The sequence below is a fragment of the Pundamilia nyererei genome, unplaced genomic scaffold (assembly GCF_000239375.1).
Source record: "Pundamilia nyererei isolate P.nyererei 1_Seehausen unplaced genomic scaffold, PunNye1.0 scaffold00268, whole genome shotgun sequence".
NCBI classification, from domain to species: domain Eukaryota; kingdom Metazoa; phylum Chordata; class Actinopteri; order Cichliformes; family Cichlidae; genus Pundamilia; species Pundamilia nyererei.
In genome coordinates this window covers 551,155-569,519 of record NW_005187669.1, presented here as the reverse complement: position 1 = coordinate 569,519, position 18,365 = coordinate 551,155, and the positions used below count along the sequence as shown (strand labels likewise).

Genomic DNA, 18,365 nt, shown 5'->3' with positions numbered 1-18,365 from the left:
GGGGGGGGGGGCAAACAGACGTCAGTAAAACTGATCATTTAAATCAAATATTACAATTTTTTCCTTCTGTATAAAAAAATCATAAGAAATATTGTTTTTGGTTTTATTTTTTATTGGAAGGGATTCTCTGCTCCTGCACTTAAATCATATTTAATGAAAATTTGAGTGAAAAAATAACTTTTTTGTAACGAACTCCAGCTAACAGCAGGTTTCTGACAGACTGACGTCAAACAGGATCCACAGATTTGGTTTCATTGAGCTGGAATCAGATTTTTGTTCAGATCGGCCGTATCAGCGAGCCGTGGGAGCTCACGCACTGTAGGCGTGAGCTCAGCGGCGTGAGCTCAGCGGCGTGAGCTGCGTGCACAGACGCACGGCCTCAGGTCCGCACATCTTCGGTCGGCCTGTTCGGTTTCTGCTGGTTTTTCTGTCTGCGCGTAGAAACAGCTGCGAGTTCAAGCTGAACGTCACATCTGGATGGGTCAGGGTAAAATCAGCTGCGATGGCGTGCGGAGGCAGAAGCACTAAAGAAACTTCTGGACCTGCCTATCTGGAAAATAAATTCCACTAGAACCAAATTGATTTGGTTTCTATCCAGATGAATCATAATAGAAATAGACAGACGTTAATTAACCTCTTTATTGTTTTTCAAGCGCCACGGGGATAATTACCTCGCCGTGGCAGAGGGAAAAAGCCTGGTAGACCGAATGTGATGGATGATGTCAAACCTTCCAGTAGAAATAACAACTTAAATATTGAAGCACAAACGAGCCGTGATTGGAAACGTTTATGACGACAGTTCCACGTTTTTACAGAAAGAAGTTTCTAAATATTTTTCTGGGTCTAACGAGCCGATTCTTCTTCTGGTTCTTCTTTTGTTCCTTTAAATAAATTCAATTATTCTTCAGTGATTGTTTTAGATTTGTTGACAGTCCCCCACGCTGCTCCTTATGCTTCCCAGAATTCCCACCGGGAATCAGAAATGAAAGTGAAACTCGTGGATTGCGTCTCTGTTGTATTAAATTACTGCGGAGGCCCCGCTGACGTCAGGTCAGGCAGAGAGTTGGCAGCTGAAGAGACGTTAGATCAGTGACGGAGGGATGAATAGATGGATCGATGTCATTCGTGTTGAGCTCTCGAGGTCAACCTTGAGACGCTCAACGATACGAGAGTTTGGCCGGCTCCACGCACATCGCGGTCACGTGACCGAGAGCGCCGTTCCAATCGCCCAGCCAATCACCCGAAACCCAAACTGCACTCAAGGTTCTCTGCCAATGAAAAGACAGCTCTGTTCTCATCAGTGCATCAAATTGCCTCATAAGATCCATCGGTCATTAAGTCTCCGCTTCCATTTAACGCTTCCAAGTTGTCTAATGCTTAACGGGCCTTTTGGCCTTGGGCCGTGCTTCTAAGCGCGGACCTTTCTTTTCAAAATAAAATGCGCTCGTGCTCAGCGCTGCTTTTCTGCTCCTTTTGAGTCTGAGGCTCGAATCAGAGCTGCCATTTTCACTTAATTTTACTTTATTCAGTTTTATGAGGTCATGCGATTGGTCCGTTTGTACCTTTTAACCTTTTAACAAGCTGGACAAACGTTAAATGGATTTGACAGGATAAAAGTTCATATACATCTGCAGACTAAGTTTAAAAAAGAATTGATTCCAGATACGGAGCTGTGCGTGGGCGTGGCTCTTCTGAATAATCAAAGGCATGCATATTGATGTAAGGACTGAGGTTTATCAACTTGTCAGCACTTTGAGTCGAGCAGCTGATGTTCTGAACTTTCAGCTTATTGTTGGGGAAACGACATTAAAGCACAGACATGTACTCTGTGCGCTCGTGAAACTAACCTTTATAAATAACGCACTTTGACCTTTGGCCTGAAAGTAACAAAGCAAAAATAAACGCTCATTTGAGAAGAATAGCGGGAGAGGCGCTGCGAGCTCGGCGGGTTGACTCCGGCGCCGCTCTGGCCCACTTTGAGCCGGGGATTGTTGGTTTTATCACCAACTCCTAACTAAGCCTTTCTGTACGTTACACAATACAAAGCAAACCAGAGTGCCCCGCAGTGAACTGGGTTTGGATCGAGGACACTGGTTAATAGGCTTGATGTGACGAAACCTGTGGGCTAACAGTGTTTCAGCAGCTTTACACGTTTTCATGGTCTGAAAACACAAAATTGGTAAATTTGAATTCTGAGCTTTACAGTTCAGGATTTAACAAAGTGACCTGTTCATGTTCGCTTCCAGCACTGGACGCTTGATGGGGGAGTCACAGGAGTTGTCTTTGTATTTTAGAGGTAGAACGTCCGCGGCATACGTTTTTACCCGTAACGTTGCACCGCACGCCCGCATTTACACGAAGTGGATTTCAAATGAAGCAAATAAGGATGTGCTGTCTCTCCAAACGCCACAGTACCAGAATACATTGCATGCTGACAGATCCTGTGCAAACAGGCCATTACAGTTGAGCTTTACCGCCATCCCGCCGCCCGCCCGTCCGTTGTCAGTATGGCGGTACCTGATAAAACTGTGATTGTGTTTGATTTTGTTAGTGTCACCCAGACGTACTCGCAGCCCTGTTAGGACAGATTATCCTTCGGGCGGGAGTGCTGTTTTCCGTCTGTAATTTCATCATGTCAGTAATTCCTGCAGACTGCAGTAGCGGTGAAACATCTTTTATTGCCTCTCCTGTAAAGGGGCCAGCTAAAATAACCTGAGGTAAAACTAGTCGTGACGTCCTTTCAGTATGTTTCGCAGAACTCTTATATAACACGAGTGAGATTTGGATCTCTATAAGCTTAAGAGAAAGCTGCTGGAAATAGCCTGGCAGCTCTCAGAAGAGCTGGGTCATACTACCAGCTGTGTTAATGATGCATTAGCACCATGAGGTGCCCACACAAAGCCATCCTTTGATCAATCATTTAGCGTCCACACACTTATGTTAAAACACACACACACAGAGCTGGCGGTTTTTGTGCTGCATGATGACTGTGTGCCTGAGGGAGGAGGGTCACGGGGACTCTGAAACCAGGACGCTTTTAGTTTCTGAGCGCCGCCGCCGCCTTTAAAGCTCCAAACTTTCAGTCCCCGGTGGTTCTTTCAGCCGCCTCATTTGCATGTTCCTCGCCTGCCTGTTAGTCACCGTACCTGGGAACACAGCGAGCGCGCCGGCAGCAGCGTCTTCCCAAAGGGACCATTAGCATGTCAGGTGTTTCAGATCTGTTAGGCATGTCCTGATCAGTCGGCATCAGTGCTAATAGTGGCCTAATTAAGCTGATTGCTCTGACCACTGTGCAACCAGCTCTTGCATTACACATCAGAGCTGTCCTTTTCCTCATTCTAACAATCGCACTTAACCAACAACTGGAAGTATTGTGCTTGTCCTACCGCCGTCCCGCTGACCTGGACATGGTCGCATTAATCAACAATCAGAGGGAGAAACCTACGCGCAGGATCAAACGTAGAAACCGGTATCAGACAACTTCAGGCCTGCAGTCACAGCAGGACATGAGGTGTTTCCTCTGATTCGTTTCCACCTCCTGATGATGGTTTTATCCCATCGACAGCTTTCCAAACAAAATAAAGCCAGTAAAGAGAATCTAACAGTAACTTTACAGCATAAAACCCTGAAAACTCTCAAAGGGTCCAAAAGAAAATGACTCATAGATTCTTATTGCAAATAAAACAGAAGCATCGTGACCTGATTCGGCCTGTAACCGTTAGTGTGAGGGTCACATCTGTGAGGGCCTCAGTAATGCTGAACGATAGACGCAGTTTGCAGGAAACATGAATGTTGTGCTTTTCTGCACGTGCTCCAGCTGTGGGAGCTGTGGAACAGGAAGTATGACCGCACAGACTGTACTCTGTGTTATTTACATTTCCCACTTTGCTTCGTTTTGAAGCACACGAGTCACACTTTGATGTTTTGGAGACCATCCATCCACCCCGGCCTCCTCGTTCATCAATCACACTGCATCATGATTACTGTAGCAGATTATAGTTTTTAATGTACTGCAGCAGGTTGCACCTCCTGAACTTTTGGGTGTTTTTATGCTGTCATCTCATTAGAAATGAGCCTTTTTGTTTCTGGAGGTCGTTTTGAAAAGTTTTATATATTTTTGTCTAAAAACTCAGAGATTTTATCAACTAAACTGAAAATATTAGAGATTGATCTTTGGTTTGTGAAGTGGAGCTGTACTTGGAGACGTCTCTGTGCCTCATCCTCATGTCGGCTCACGTGTTAAAAACGGCTTCAGAGCTGCTTTGGGGGAAGAAAAAGTCATCTGAGCGAGTCCCCGAAGTCTGTTTTGGTCTCATTATGAATTACAAGCTGCCAGGCCAGCCCTACAGTAGTTTAGATCCCCGCTGATGACAAGACGCCTGCCGGTTCAGTTTGTTTGCAGCTGAGCTTCCTCTGTGCCAAAATGTACATCGCCTCCCTCCCCACGAGCCCTCGCCCCCTCCAGTTTGCCCTTGTTCCAGTAAAACGTCTTTAACCCCTCCTATTAGCACACTGGGCTCCTTCCAATCTGCCTTTCGTCCTCCTAATTTGTCATTTCATTTCCCAAGATATCTCCTCATTATCTTCTCTTTCCTCGCCGACTTGTTTTATGGCTTCCTCGACACCCTTTTCTCTCCAGCACGCCCTTCGCCGCCTCGACGTGCGAGCTGCGATGCAGTCAGTTAGATGGATGGATACAGTTTGCAGTTAGACTGACGGTTTGCCCTTGGCGGAGGTGAAAATCAGATCTTTTTTCCCCCGAACCCTGCTTCACCCCACCGATCGACTTACTTGGTGTCACTTTCAGAGGAGAGTTCTGTGTCGTGGTGTTTAAACGCAGGGAATCCTGGGAGACTTTGTTGCCTCCGTCTAAAATTGATACTCTAATGTGCACCAATTAAAGGAGGGAACAAAGGTTTGCTTGTTTTTGATTGAGGAAAAACTCACCTGCCTCTCAAAAGGACAATTTGCCGCTTCCTGCAATTTGCAAATCACTGTTGTCACTGCTGCAGTTTTATTATTTCCTCAATAATTACGAAGCACTGCCGTGCTCCAAACAATCCCCTGCACACAAATACTGTACGAGTAATTACAAGCATGCACGGAGGCGAGCTCAGCCCAATAAAATGGGACGCAGCCAAGCGGCATATGACTCCCCTCGTCAGAAGTTGGCCCGGAGTCCTCGAGGCCGACCCAGTGATGCAGCAAAACATGACACTGCTGAGCTCTGTTTTTTTTACTTTTCTTTTTTCTTTTTTGCGAGCTGGCAGCCGCAGCGCTCTTCCTCGTCGACGGGAAGCGAGGCTGCCATCGCTGCTCGGATGAAAAGCTCGGGCCTGCAGCTCCGTCTGCCTCTACGCTTCTTACTTTCCCTCGTCCAATCTGTTTTCTCCAGCTCTGTTTTCCCTCTCTGTCGCCCCTTTTCTCTCCTTCCATCCGTCTCATTTCTCTCTCCTCCCACACTCTCGTGTCCTTTCTCTCAACCTCTTTACTGCTAAGCACTCGCGCTTTCTTCCCTTCTTTTGTTTTTTTGGCTCCTACACACTCGTCTTCCTATACATGCACTCCCTGCTCTGTTCTCTCCAACTCCTCCCACACTCTTCTTTTTGTTTTATCTCCTTTACCGTCTCCCTCCCTCTTTTCCCACTTCACCTCTGGCAGCAGCTGGGTCTCTGGCCAAGTATTTTAAGCAAACGCACAAGGAGAGAGGATCTGAAAGGAGATTGAAGTATTTGCTAGAATTTGGCCCGTATTAGGGCTGCGTATTGATTGCTTTATTGGGTTATTAGTGCACCGTTTCCTGGAGTGCCTTTTAAGAGCAGCTTAACTCCCATTTTAGCGTAAACGCGCACCTGGGCATCTCTAAAAGCTGTGATCAGCTGCTTGCTCTCACAGGTTAGGGCGGACCGATGCTGCAGCGGGTTATCCTCCGTGTCTGGAAATGTGGGTGTGGCTCAGATTGGAGCGTTGCAGTTTGTGTGGGTGTAAAGAGCAACAGAGCGTTTCTGCAGCCTCTCTTTGAAGGTTACTGGATGTATTTCTGCGTTAAACTATAAAATCCTAATTTAATGGACACAAAGTGTTTAATCAAGCCTCATTAAATAACATGTAAGTGCAACTCTCCTTTAAAGCAGGGGTGAGCTGGCTGGGTCAGTAAAGCGATGCACGATGCAAATATTCCAAATGTTTTCCCGTTGAGCGTAAATAAATGTGTCTCCTGAAGCGGAGCCAAGATTTTATAAAAGCTGGAAGCAGGTGAAAAACAACCGCTGCCACGCTCGGTTTAAAATTAGCCAGACGACAGGTTGTTGGATTATTTTTCTCATTTAATGAGCATTTCATTAGCAAACAGATGACGAACGGCACGAGATGTCTGTAGAAAAACGTTTCTCCAGCCTCATTAAACTCACGTTACAGTTTGGGATCCTGTGAAACGCTCAGATACGTCGGCGAGGCCTGAACCGGACACTTCAGCGTGTTCGACCCCCTTTTTTAGAGTCTCTCCCGTGCCCCACGCCAGACTTTTGTATGGTTATGTTTTTACATCCTTCACTGCATCTTCCCTTCAGCTGCAGGGTCGGTGGTTCAGTCATCATTGGTGCCGCACGGCGTGAAGGTCCTGGGTTTGAGTCCCGGCTGGGGCTCTCTCCTCGTGCCTGTGTGGGTTTCTTTTCACAGAGGAAACACTGTGGATGTGTGGGCGGAGATGGCTGGTAGAGAAGCGTCGCGGCGAAGCAGGAAGTAAACGGTGATGTGGCGTTCGGCTCGTTTCCAGCTCCGTGTTTTCAGTCTCAGACTGAGCCACGTCTCTTACGCTGGGACCTGGTACAGCGCTTTGGTCCATTAAGCTAATATTCTTCTGATTGGTCGCCCCTCTTAAACGGTGGGTGGGGCTTCTGTGGCTGAGATGACCATAGTAGAAGTCCTCACACAGACTTCACTGATAATTGAGCACCGACACAGATTTAAATCGGGAGAAGCAGAACGGGCCTGCCCTTTACTCCTATCAGTCATTTTTAAATCATTTCCAAGTGAAACTTTTTAAACTCGTGAACTCTGCAGTGCTCGGGCGCTACAGGCTACAGGTCCTCACAGGCCCCTCTGGTTACCCAGTAACCGAGACCTGACCCAGGGACCTGAGTTGGGCTGGGTCCAAAACCATATTCAGTCTAATCAGGTTGCGCGGGGTCGGGTCATGCTGTGCTGCAGCAGGTTTTAGAGGCAGACGGAGGGAGGAGGTGGACTCTGGATTGCATCTATTCGCCCCGCGGTGCGTTCGGTTCTTTCCAACGAGGTTTGGGACTGAAATTTTGAACTCCTCGAGGCGAGCGCGTCGGACACGTTTGGGTTCGAGTCGTTTTTTTATGAATTGATTGTCGGTGTTTTTATGCTCGTTGTTTGAGGAAACGCCATTAGCCGAAGCGTGCAATAAGCAGCAATGTAAATGCATGAGATTTATAATAACATAGGATTAGTTCAGTCTCATTGCACAGTGCAACAATTCAGACGGGCTCTGGATACTCTGCAGCTATAAAATGTGTCTCCCGTGCAGGCGATGAGAAGCTGATCAAGGCTGCGAGAGCATGAAATATGTCCAGCATTAAGTGACACATGGGACAAATAACAGCTTGCCCAATACTAATTAAGTGTTGAAGTACCCATTTTTTTCCCTGGCAAATGTGTTTTTCCCCCAACTGATTGGGGCACCTTTTCAAAGCTTCAACTTTCCTGATAGAAAGTGCACCAAAACCTCATTTTATTATCCGTTAAAATTTTACTGTCAAATGGAAATGTTTTCGTCGTCCTCTCATCTCTCTCGTTCTCTTCATCTGCTTTCGATTGTGCCTCTTACTCTCTGTTCCTCTGCTCTCTGCTTATCTTTCCCCGTCTCCCTTTTTCTTCCTCCTGAAACACTCTGTTGTCCCTTTCCTCTCCTCCTCCTCCTCCTTTATGTTTATCTGCCTTCTTTTCTCGCTCTTCTTCTCCTCCATTCTTTCGCCGTCGTCTCTCTCTTTCTGTCTGCCAGGCCATGGCCTAGTTAAAACGTCTTCTGCTTTGTGCCTGTTCTCTTTCATTAGCTTGGAAGTTTTCAGACTCTCCCTTCTTTCTTTTTCCCCTTATCTCTGCGCGCCTTCGCCACTCTCTCTCCTCTCTCTCCTCCCATTTACCTGCTTTTTTCCTTTTGTCCTCCTTTTATTATTGCACTCTTCTGTATTTATTCACACCTATCTTCCTCTCTCTCCCCGTCTGTTTTTACCTCACTTTCTCCGTTCCATTGTGTGGATGATAGCTGTCAGGAGATCTCATCACTGAGTCTCTCTTATTACATGATTACAGGGTAATTATCCTGTGAAGTTGTCTTTGCCCGAATCTATGAAAGGCGCTTAATGTCTTTTTAATGGGGTTTGGAGTTTGGAGACTTTTTTTTGTCTTTTGTAGTTGCCGTGGACGTCTTCAATTTATCGCATTTACATGTGATTGGCCTGGAACGGCGTGTCCTGATTAAGTGGCACTCTGATTCATCATAATTTTCGAGCGTGGCGTCTCGAGTTGTCAGCCGGACTTCCTTTATTTTTAACTTCTGGCCTTCTGGTGTTGTCAGCAAACGCTGTCGCCTGCCAGGGCCTGATTAGACCGGACCCGACGGAGCCAGTGCGATGCTAAGATGAGCGCCAACAGGCCTGACAGACCTGGCTCGGACATTACAGGAAAGGAGACGCAAAATATCACGTCGCTAATTAAGCTTGGAACCTCCCATCTTTGGATGGGGAGTTACAAAATGATCAGATCTGCTCCAGAGGGTTTCGCCATGACTTGTGGGCAGTAAAAATGGCTGACTTTGTTTCCCTAACATGGTTATAGGTACTCTTCATACGGGAATGCTTGAAATTATTAGCCTTGCAGAGCCTGCGAGAAGCATCTAGAGGTCAGTAGAGTAGTAATTACTCTCTCTAGTAACCATAGGAGCAAGTAATAAGTGCCTGTTTAAATTACAGATGTATGGGAAAAATCAACATCTAGGCTTGATAGTGCCATAAACCTGCGTTCTTTCTTTTGGCCCGCAGGGGGCGACTCCTCTAGCCTGTGGCCCTCGGCTCACTTGATCTGCGGCCTCGGTAACATTTTCCTGATGAGTTTGTGGTCTCCGGCGCTAGTTTCACGTCTCGCTGAACAAACATTAACCTCGTAAAGTTTTTGTCCCATTCCAGTAAAAACTTAACGGGCCTACCATCTGACTGTCAGGTGTGTGGCCACGGCGAACATTAAGACCGGACTTTAATAACCGATAGGTGACTACATCCATGCATGTTAGAGAAAACACTAGCATGGACCGTTCCAAGTTCTCCATGTGCAAAAAAGCAAAATAAAAGTTTTCCCGTCCTTCCCATGGCTGGACTTAATTTTCTTTGTGTAAGCTTTCATCAGTCTGCATGCTTTGGGACTTTGTGGTGGTAGTTTTTAAGTTTAGCCCTGGCAGATTCACAGTGACAGCTTTCCCAGCTCTCCGGATAACTATTGATGAAAACTTGACTTTAGAAAAGGGTCAGGCCTTTAGTGTCCAGTCTATGGACTACACAGTTCTAGATAGAGTCTGTTTACGGTCGACAAATCCAGAAACCTGTTGTGTGTTTAAACGACCCGTCATCAGCATAAACAGCTGTTTGACGCTGGTAGGCAGCGTCTCTGGTTTGCAGTGCTGACTTTGTGGGTTTAGCTCGGTCTGGCTGCAACAATTATATAGTTAATATAAGATGATTCAACCAAAGAGCAAGTGTGTCCTACAACTCGTTTTTTTTCCTCATGCAATCATAAAACTTTGGTTCAGAGGACATTTTTCACTGTGCACTCGGTCAGTATCAAACTTTAGTCGAGGTGTCCGTATTTTAGCCACTGGGGATCTGGACAGCAGGCGGTAACGCTGATGTTTGAGCCGTTTCCAGTTCATGGCAGGTCTGTTCGGACCAACCAGAGCAGCTTTCACCCTCTCAGCTCAGGGTGAAAGTTTGGATAGTTTTTCAGACCTTGGCACAGTAGCTGCACTTCCTGAGAAGAAACAGTGGATTGAACGGATGATCTTGGAACATGCAGTCCTTTAGAAACGACTCCAAGATATCCCTGACTTATCTAAGCTCCCCAGATTTTCACATGTCGCCGTGCATCAGTCAGTCGAACGATTTCCCTTTATGTGTTGGCACAGAGACTCCACCGTGGCTGGTTAGGACATCTAAGTGGGTGTATAAATGTTCTTGACCTCGTATATATTATTTTCACCCTGTGTTTATTTCAGGAAATCTAAAATAAATTAAAACTTGTTCACTAAATTATTGAGTTTGTTTCTTTTTCTCATAATCTTAGAGGTTGTGAAATAATTCAGCTCCAGAAAAAGTTCTCAGAAATTGTGAAATATGAAAGCATTACTAAAACATTCATGTCCAAGATGATAAACTTTTGATTAAAACTGTATCCCTATAAGTGATTCTCTCCACTCTTTTTTCCTGTTCCTGTGCTGATTTCACCTCAAACAAAGGATGTTTCATCAAAAACGCTTGTTTACCAAAGTGCAGATTATCTAGTTTTCCCCTCTTTCTTTCATTGCCCATCATGCACTTTCCCTGTTGTTTATCCTGTTTGGAGTGAACATCAGACACAAACATTATTGTAGTGACGTCTTTCTCTCTCCGACATGTTTTTCTCAGATTTTTAGCCCTTTCTAAGTGGCTTCCTCACAGCTCACTGAACACAAACAGTATTAATGTGTCGTTTTCTCTCTTTGTCTTCGTCCCCGTGCAGCTTGAACGCCGCTGCTGTCTGTGATGCCCTCCCATGACGCCGAGGTCGGTAGCTGACACTGCCAGTGAGCGGGAGACGCCACTGCACAACCGGTCCTGGGCCAGCGCCGTCAGCCGGTTCTCGCCCTCCCTCTCACACACTGGAGACTCCACATCCAACCGCCTACCACTTTCCACAACCACCTGCTCCGTTCCGCCCCAGTAAAGACCCCCCAACGCAGACACGCTGACGTCCTCGACCAGCACCAGCAGCAGCAGCAGCAGCCAAAAACAATATCGTCAACACAATCAGCAACACCAGCACCACCATCATCACCAGCAGCAGCAGCAGCAGCAGCCGCAATCATGTCCAGTCGTAGGAAGTCCTCCACCCCCTGCATGGTCCGGGTCATCAGTGACCTGCCTGATGAACAAGATGACCCGGAGGAGGTGATGGACATGGAAATATTGGCAAGCAAAGATGTGAGAGAAAATGAACCACCTGAATCTGCGAAAAAGAGTCAAAACCTCATGAAGGATAATGGAGATAATCCAGACCAGAAGGCATTTCCAAAACACTTAGACAAAGAGCAGCAGTCTGGATGTGAAGATCACCCCCCTGTCATCGAAGATGTAGAAGCCAGAGGGGGGAAGGACAAAGAAGCGCCAGAATCAGACCCGGTGTCCCAGAAGAAGCAGGGAAGAGGTTACGAGTGCAAATACTGCCCGTTTTCGACGCAGAACCTGAATGACTTCAAAGAACACGTGGACTCGAGCCATCCTAACGTCATTCTAAATCCACTGTACCTCTGTGCTGTCTGCAACTTCAACACCAAGAAGTTTGACTCGCTCACAGAGCACAACGAGAGCCGGCACCCAGGTGAGACGAACTTCAAGTTCAAGAGGATAAAAATGAACAATCAGACTATCTTAGAGCAGACAATCGAAGGCAAGGACAATTCAGCTGAATGCGACGTGACAAATGAAAAAGGTGAAAGCCACAGTAGCTCTGTGTTTCCACCTTGCATATCTACCACAGTGAAATCTCCGGGTAGTGTGCACACGCTCTTTGGAGGGAGCGAACTGAAAAGCCAGCTGGACGGTTTGATCCAGAAGGACCAAATCACAGCAGTGAACATCAACGGAACAGTCATCATCCCTGAACCCACCATCGTCCAAGGGCTCTCCCATGTCACCCCAATGCTCCAGCGTCCACCCAACTTTAACTCTGTACCAAAAATAGCCGTTCCCTTGAACACCACCAAATATAACCCTTCTTTAGACAACAACCTGACGCTGATCGCCTCCTTTAATAAATTCCCATACCCAACGCATGCTGAGCTGTCATGGCTTACAGCTGCCTCCAAGCACCCGGAGGAACAGATCAAAGTCTGGTTCACTACCCAGCGGCTGAAGCAAGGTATCACTTGGTCCCCAGAAGAGGTGGAGGAAGCCAGGAAGAAAATGTTTAATGGCTCCATCCCTCCTGCTCATCACACGTTCACCGTCTTGCCTACAAGCCCCATCTCTCAGCCGTCTGCCAAAGCCTCACAGCAGCCCATCGTCCACACGACAGTCGAGCATCTCGGTCACGTCCGGACGACTGCGCCCAATGGGCTAACTGTAGTCACCACAAACTCCCCGGCAGGCTCTAGCCACTCCCTTAAGCGACCCCTGCCGACACAGCTGTCAACAGTGTTTGAGTCCAAGCGACCCATCATGGCAGTGGCGCCCCACTCTGGTGACCCTAAAGACAAGGTCCTAATGGCTCCTCCCCCACCACCTCCTCCCCCAAAAGGCCGCCTCCCAATGGCTCCACCTCTTGTTCCCGTGGAGATGAAAAGACCTGTAGCAGTTCCTCTGGTTACCACAGAGATGAAGAGGTCATCCGCTGCTGTGCCTTTAATGCCACCGCCTCCATCGTTGTCATCATCATCTTTGTCTTCCAAAGGGAAGATTCTCTCGGCGTCAGGAAATCCCAAAACAAAGCCGGTGGTGTCTCTGCCCTCCATAGTCTTTCCAGAGTCGTTAACAAGGCCAACGATTGCCCCCCCACCGATCTCTGTCTCTCCGTTCAGAAACAGTTTACTTATTCCCCGTACCGTGCCCGTCCCTTCCAAAGAAAAACACCCCAGTTCTCACAATTTGCCAGCTTCTGATTTAAATTTGCCGAACTCCCCTCCGCTCATTACTTCACAGGTAAGGAGGCCGACAATTATCCAGTCCATTCGTGCTCCGGCTAAAGCTCCATCCCAGATTTCAGCGTTCTCCTTGGATGGCAAGAAATTAAAAGAGCAGCAAGGAGTGGAGCTGAAAGCCAGCTACCCCAGAGGAGACAAGGTAGTCAGTCCTCTGCCAGAGGCCAATGGAACGTCTCGAATGGACGGGAAATGGCCCTTTGATCAGACCTCTCCTGGTCACAATAATGGAATCTTACATTTGGACGGTGGGGACATCCCAGCAGTACCAAAACCAGATTTTCAACATAAGTCCTCGGTGCTGACCCAGTTCCCCTTGCTGGAGAGGATGAAAGGAAAAACGGCAAAACAACTGAAGATCTTGGAGGAGAACTTCTTGCGGAACAGCTTTCCTACACACAGCGACGTGGATAATCTGTCGGCCATAACCCGCCTGTCTCATCAGGAAATCGACAGCTGGTTTGCAGAGCGCCGCGCGCTTCGTGACAACCTGGAGCAAGCCCTTCTGAACTCCATGGGCACTAAAAGGATGGGCGGCAATGGCATTGGTGCCATCACTGAGAAACAGCTACATCAGCACCAAGCACTGCAACTGAATGGGATTCACAAACCAAGCACCGGTGTAGGCCTCCTTAAAAGCCCTCCACCAACTTCACACCCCCTGTCCATGATTGCTCCTGGCACCATTGCACCTTCCGTCCCCAATCTGAATTCCTGCTCAGTGCCTCCAGACGGCCGATCCCTGGCGCTCCTCAAGGACGATTTTGCTCAAACGCGGTGGCCTTCCCCTGAGGAGTTCAGCCAGCTGGAGGGTCGGACAGGACTGGCTCGCGGAGAACTGGCCCGCTGGTTCACCGATAGTCGGCTGCAGAGCGGCAGCATGGACTTGGCAGAACTTTTTCACAACAATGGCGTGAATGGAGGACAGGGGCTGCCTATGTGTTCCCCTGAAAACGTTCCACCCAGCATCATCCAGCGCTGTCAGGAAGGAGCCGTAACAAACAACAACAGTAAGGTGCTGGAGGTTGAGATGGGCTGGCTGATGGACCAGCGCACCAACAGCCTCAACAATCAACAGCACGATGAGCTCCAAGACCAGTTTGCTGGCAGGTACTTAATTCACAGTTCTTTACTTTGACATGTTTTCTGTTTAGCAGAAATACACAGAATATAAAGTGGTTTTCCTCATACAGTCCAAGAGATGGCCTTATGGGTAGGGTTAACTAGGTTTTAGCCACATGCTAAACAATCATAGATTCAGAAATGAGAAGATGTTTGCTTTTAAAAGTTATTTTAAATGATATTTTAAGAGTTCCATTTGGGTTTGCCAAATAGGTCAAATAAATAATTGAAAGGCAATCTGTTGTTAGCGGTTAGCCTCTTAGTCACCTCCAGACCTGGACCACCACAGACCCATCCATGGTTAGGGTAGGGTTTTATTTTAACCTCATGCTGAATAGGCAAATTTTCAGAAACCTAAGTTAAAAATTTTGGATGGATTTTTTTATGAAAAGCATTTTCATTTGCTGTGGATGTCAACCTTATGAGGTATCGTCTAAGTACCACTAATTTTGAAAGTTGAAACTTTACCAGCTTAAGAGTCCATGGTTTATTTCCCTTTGACGACTTTCGGTTCACGTTTTGCCGAATAGTAAGTTTCAATCCACTGGTAGCCACTGGTCATAAGTGGAAAGGTGTGTATTTTGCAAGCATTCGCGAGGGTTTGATGGAATATGCTAGCATCAAATTGGTCACAAAGAGGTCCACAGTGCTGCACTGAAAACCTCCTTAGAATTGTTTTGGTCTCTAACAGGTCGCTGCAGTTGTCTGTAATTTGCATGGAAGCCACAGACTTGTCTGTAAACATTTACCAGTTGCTGGCTTCCCTACAGACCGGCCTGCAGGCCTGTGTAATGAATGTTGAAACCCTTTGTTTAACCAGTCATGCAGGCAGATAAAATTACTGTGAAATGTTTACGATTACATTTTTACATAAAGCAAACAATCAGAATAAAGAAAACTAAACTGTTAATGGAATTTAAGCTGCATGTCGTTCTCCATTTACCTGCCCTCGTTTGATCTACAAGAAGGTTTTAAAGGTTTTAAAGCGGAGTGATGGCTATCATGATTCAGCATCAACAAGTTAATCAAGACATCAATACGAGTCTGTGAAAACACAAAGAAGGAGACGCTCAGTCTCAGCCCGGTGTGTCGATCAGAGATGTGATTTAAGGTTTCAGTCTTACATTTGAGAAGCGCTTTGATTCGGTGAGAACAGGATGAAGATATAATGTGGAAGTTTTTCTGCTTTTGCTTTTTTACTGAAATGTTTTTAAAAGCAGGTCGTGTAGTGAAGGACTCTTACAATGCTGCGTAAGTATATGTAAAGTGACTGAATAATTTGCCACAATTGGCAGAGAAACAGCAAATTAAGCCCTGAAATCACGGATACGTAGTCCTACACTGACAGCTGCTGACAGCCCTCTATAATTCCCCCGTTTCTCAGTGTGACCACCTCCTTTATTATGTAGATGAAATGATGGAAATGAAAATAATTTTTCATAAAGAGTCGAGTCAATCTTATTCCTATATCCCAGTCACCAAATTCCACCTCGCTCCTTCGCTTCTCCTCGATAATTCGTGCAGTCAGTGTTTACCGAACTGCACCCCTGGTACTTTCAGCACCGTTTTCTACCCACTGGCACCTTTTGTGGTGACCTGTGCAGCCAAAGTAAATTTGCGCTTCCCCTCGGCGGGCTTGTGCTGCTGTTTTCTAGTTGCCACATTAACATTGTTTTCAGGACATTAACCTACAAATCTACATGACTCTATTTAGTCTGCCTCTCCTTCAAGGAGCTTGGGACATGTTTGGCCAAATAACACAGCCATTACGTTGGAAACCAATATCTCCACTATAATTTGGGCAAGCCTTTTATTCTTCCCGTGAGCCTGCTCCGGGTTTCTGGCTCAGCCTTTGAAAACACCACGGCGTGAACCTGCACTGACAGCACACTCGAATCCTTCTGGCTGCTGTTTATTTCATAAACTCTGCAACAAAGCGCGCCGCGTGACGTGCGACGTACAGCCGAACAATGCAGAGCGATAAAGGAAACTGTCAGCGGCGCTCAGATGGGAGTTCGGGGTTAATCGCGTCCTTTTATTTGCCGATGTAAAGCCTGATTTAAAGCACGAACGCGCAGCTCGTCTCAGTGTTTCCGTGGCTGTGACAGAGGCTCGTCATGTGTGGGTTCGCTCTGTTTCCACAGAATTTCCTCCTTCAGTTTTAAATTATTGCGGTGATTAGTTTCTCCTCGTTATAATTAAAAACGCTCCACTTATGACCCACTCGCGTTAAATACGATTGTGCACAATCACCTCAGTGGCATCTCAAAAAACCTGATTGACAGTTCTTGTTGGTGCTGAAGGACAAACGACTGATTTTTAGTCCAGTTTCTTTGTGTGGGCTGCTCGCACTTTCACCTTTCTTTCATGTTTGCTTCACGTGTGGCTGCTCGTCACTGAGACACTGGAACTAAAACACTTAGTTTCCTTTAACAGCTTCAGGCTGTTTTTAATGACGAGAAAATCTAAACCTTCAACAATCTTAGGCCCAGGACGGCATTTATGCTTCCCCTCCCATTAATTTCACATTTTTACCTCACCGTTAATTATTTTTTAATCTTTTTTTATTGTTTTATTTATCTTGAACAGACAGCATCATTATAGGACTGGTCGTCACTACGTGACTCTAACGAGACGGGTGAAAACAGCGACAGGAGCCCTGTCTTCAGGGCTACAGAGAAAATTATTCTGAAAAATGTCTGCGTTGGTTTTTCTCAGATGTGAAGTGCAGATGATAACTAAGAGTAACACTGAACACAGGTTTTAACTGCTGGCTGCACCAAAGCGTCCCCAGCAGAGCTCTGTGGGCACTCGTTAAACTCCTAAAGCATCCGTGATCCCACATCAGTCGACTCTCTCGCTGTTTAAAATGTTAAAATGTGTTTCCTGCTATGTGTTCCATCTAACGTGACGCTCTCGGCCCGACAGACTGAGGCAGCAGAGCGTGGCGGAGCTGAAGAACGGGGGACAGAACGGGGGTGTCCTCGGAGGAGTGCGGGAGGTGTTCGGGACCTGGCTGGAGGACTCGAGGCGAGGGCGGGAGCTGCTCGTGGACAGAGAGAAGAAGATGGCGGAGGACGCGTCTGGGAGGCTGACCGGATAAACGGTGAGTTTGAGTTTCGGAGTGTTTCGGTGTCAGCAGCTGTCCTTGGATCCGCAGGCCTCGCCGAGCCTGTGAGGTTCGTTTCATCGATGCTTCGTGTTTTATTTGTGCTCCTGCTCGCCGATCAGAGGATGCTGCTGAAATGCTCCCGAGTCATTTCTGAAATGTTTGAGTTCAGCGACAGCAGACGGCCGCTGAACGGTGCATTCACGGCAGAAAGTATTTAGCGCGTGTTATAAGGGCAGCGTTTTTTAATTAAACCTGTAACTGAATTGCATTCACTGGCAATAAAAGTGCTATTTCTTAGTTAAATGATTAATCACTTATTTTAGAAAATGCCAGAAATGACAAATGACCTCCTTTCAAGCAATTAAATGAAGCATGAATCACATCTTTCAGTGGTGCATCTCTGATTTTGGCCATTCTTCTATAGCGAGAGAAGCACAAATTACCTCCTGTGTGAGTGTAAAAGGTGGAATTTCTCCAGAAACCAAACTTTCGTTGACAAACGTGGAATGTTTTTCCACTTCTGCAATGTTTGCGTCTTTGCTCTCCGGCAGTTTTCTTCTTCATGTTTTTCCCTGTACGTCGCTGCTGCCTCGAGGTCAGTGCAGTCCAGCAGCAGGCTCTCCACCACAACAAACAAACCCGCACGGACACGAACATCCCTCGCAAATAGCTACGAAACATGTGCTTTTTTTGTGTCTTGTGTGTTTCTGTTGTTTGTGCTCGCTGAAGCCTTCCTGCGGTTGTCTTTAAAACACACTTCAGGTCTCACGTTCAGCTTTTTGGCCGAGGCTGTCTGCTGCTTCACTCTAATCTACAGAGTCGACCTCATTACATGAAACTCGACTGAGACCTTAAATTCATCTGGATCGAAGTTTTACAATCAGAGGCCAGATTTGCTTTAGTCTTAGCACAGTCATTCTGGGTCTCTGTTTAGTCACTTCCTGTTTTATTTTGAAACACTATTGAGCTTTATCCCCTCACCTGCATCTACTTGCTTCCTGTTTTATTTTGAAACACTATTGAGCTTTATTCCCTCACCTGCATCTACTCGCTTCCTGTTTTATTTTGAAACACCATTGAGCTTTATTCCCTCACCTGCATCTACTCGCTTCCTGTTTTATTTTGAAACACTATTGAGCTTTATTCCTTCACCTGCATCTACTC

At 46.6% G+C, this 18,365-nt stretch overlaps 1 protein-coding gene across 3 annotated transcripts in view; it reads left to right on the top strand.

The window, feature by feature from the left end:
- LOC102204364 (zinc fingers and homeoboxes protein 2-like) overlaps positions 1–18,365 on the top strand; it is a 54,012-nt gene that overhangs the window by 25,739 nt on the left and 9,908 nt on the right. For 2 of the 3 annotated variants that reach the window (XM_005750316.2, XM_005750315.2), the window contains exons 2-3: positions 10,792–14,077; positions 17,018–17,195. In XM_005750316.2, coding sequence (XP_005750373.1) covers positions 11,136–14,077; positions 17,018–17,192 — 3,117 coding nt within the window. In that variant the 5' untranslated portion in view covers positions 10,792–11,135 and the 3' untranslated portion in view covers positions 17,193–17,195. Of the gene's footprint in view, positions 1–8,299; positions 8,339–10,791; positions 14,078–17,017; positions 17,196–18,365 lie in introns of those variants that run through there. The other variant, XM_005750317.2, reaches the window with a different exon arrangement.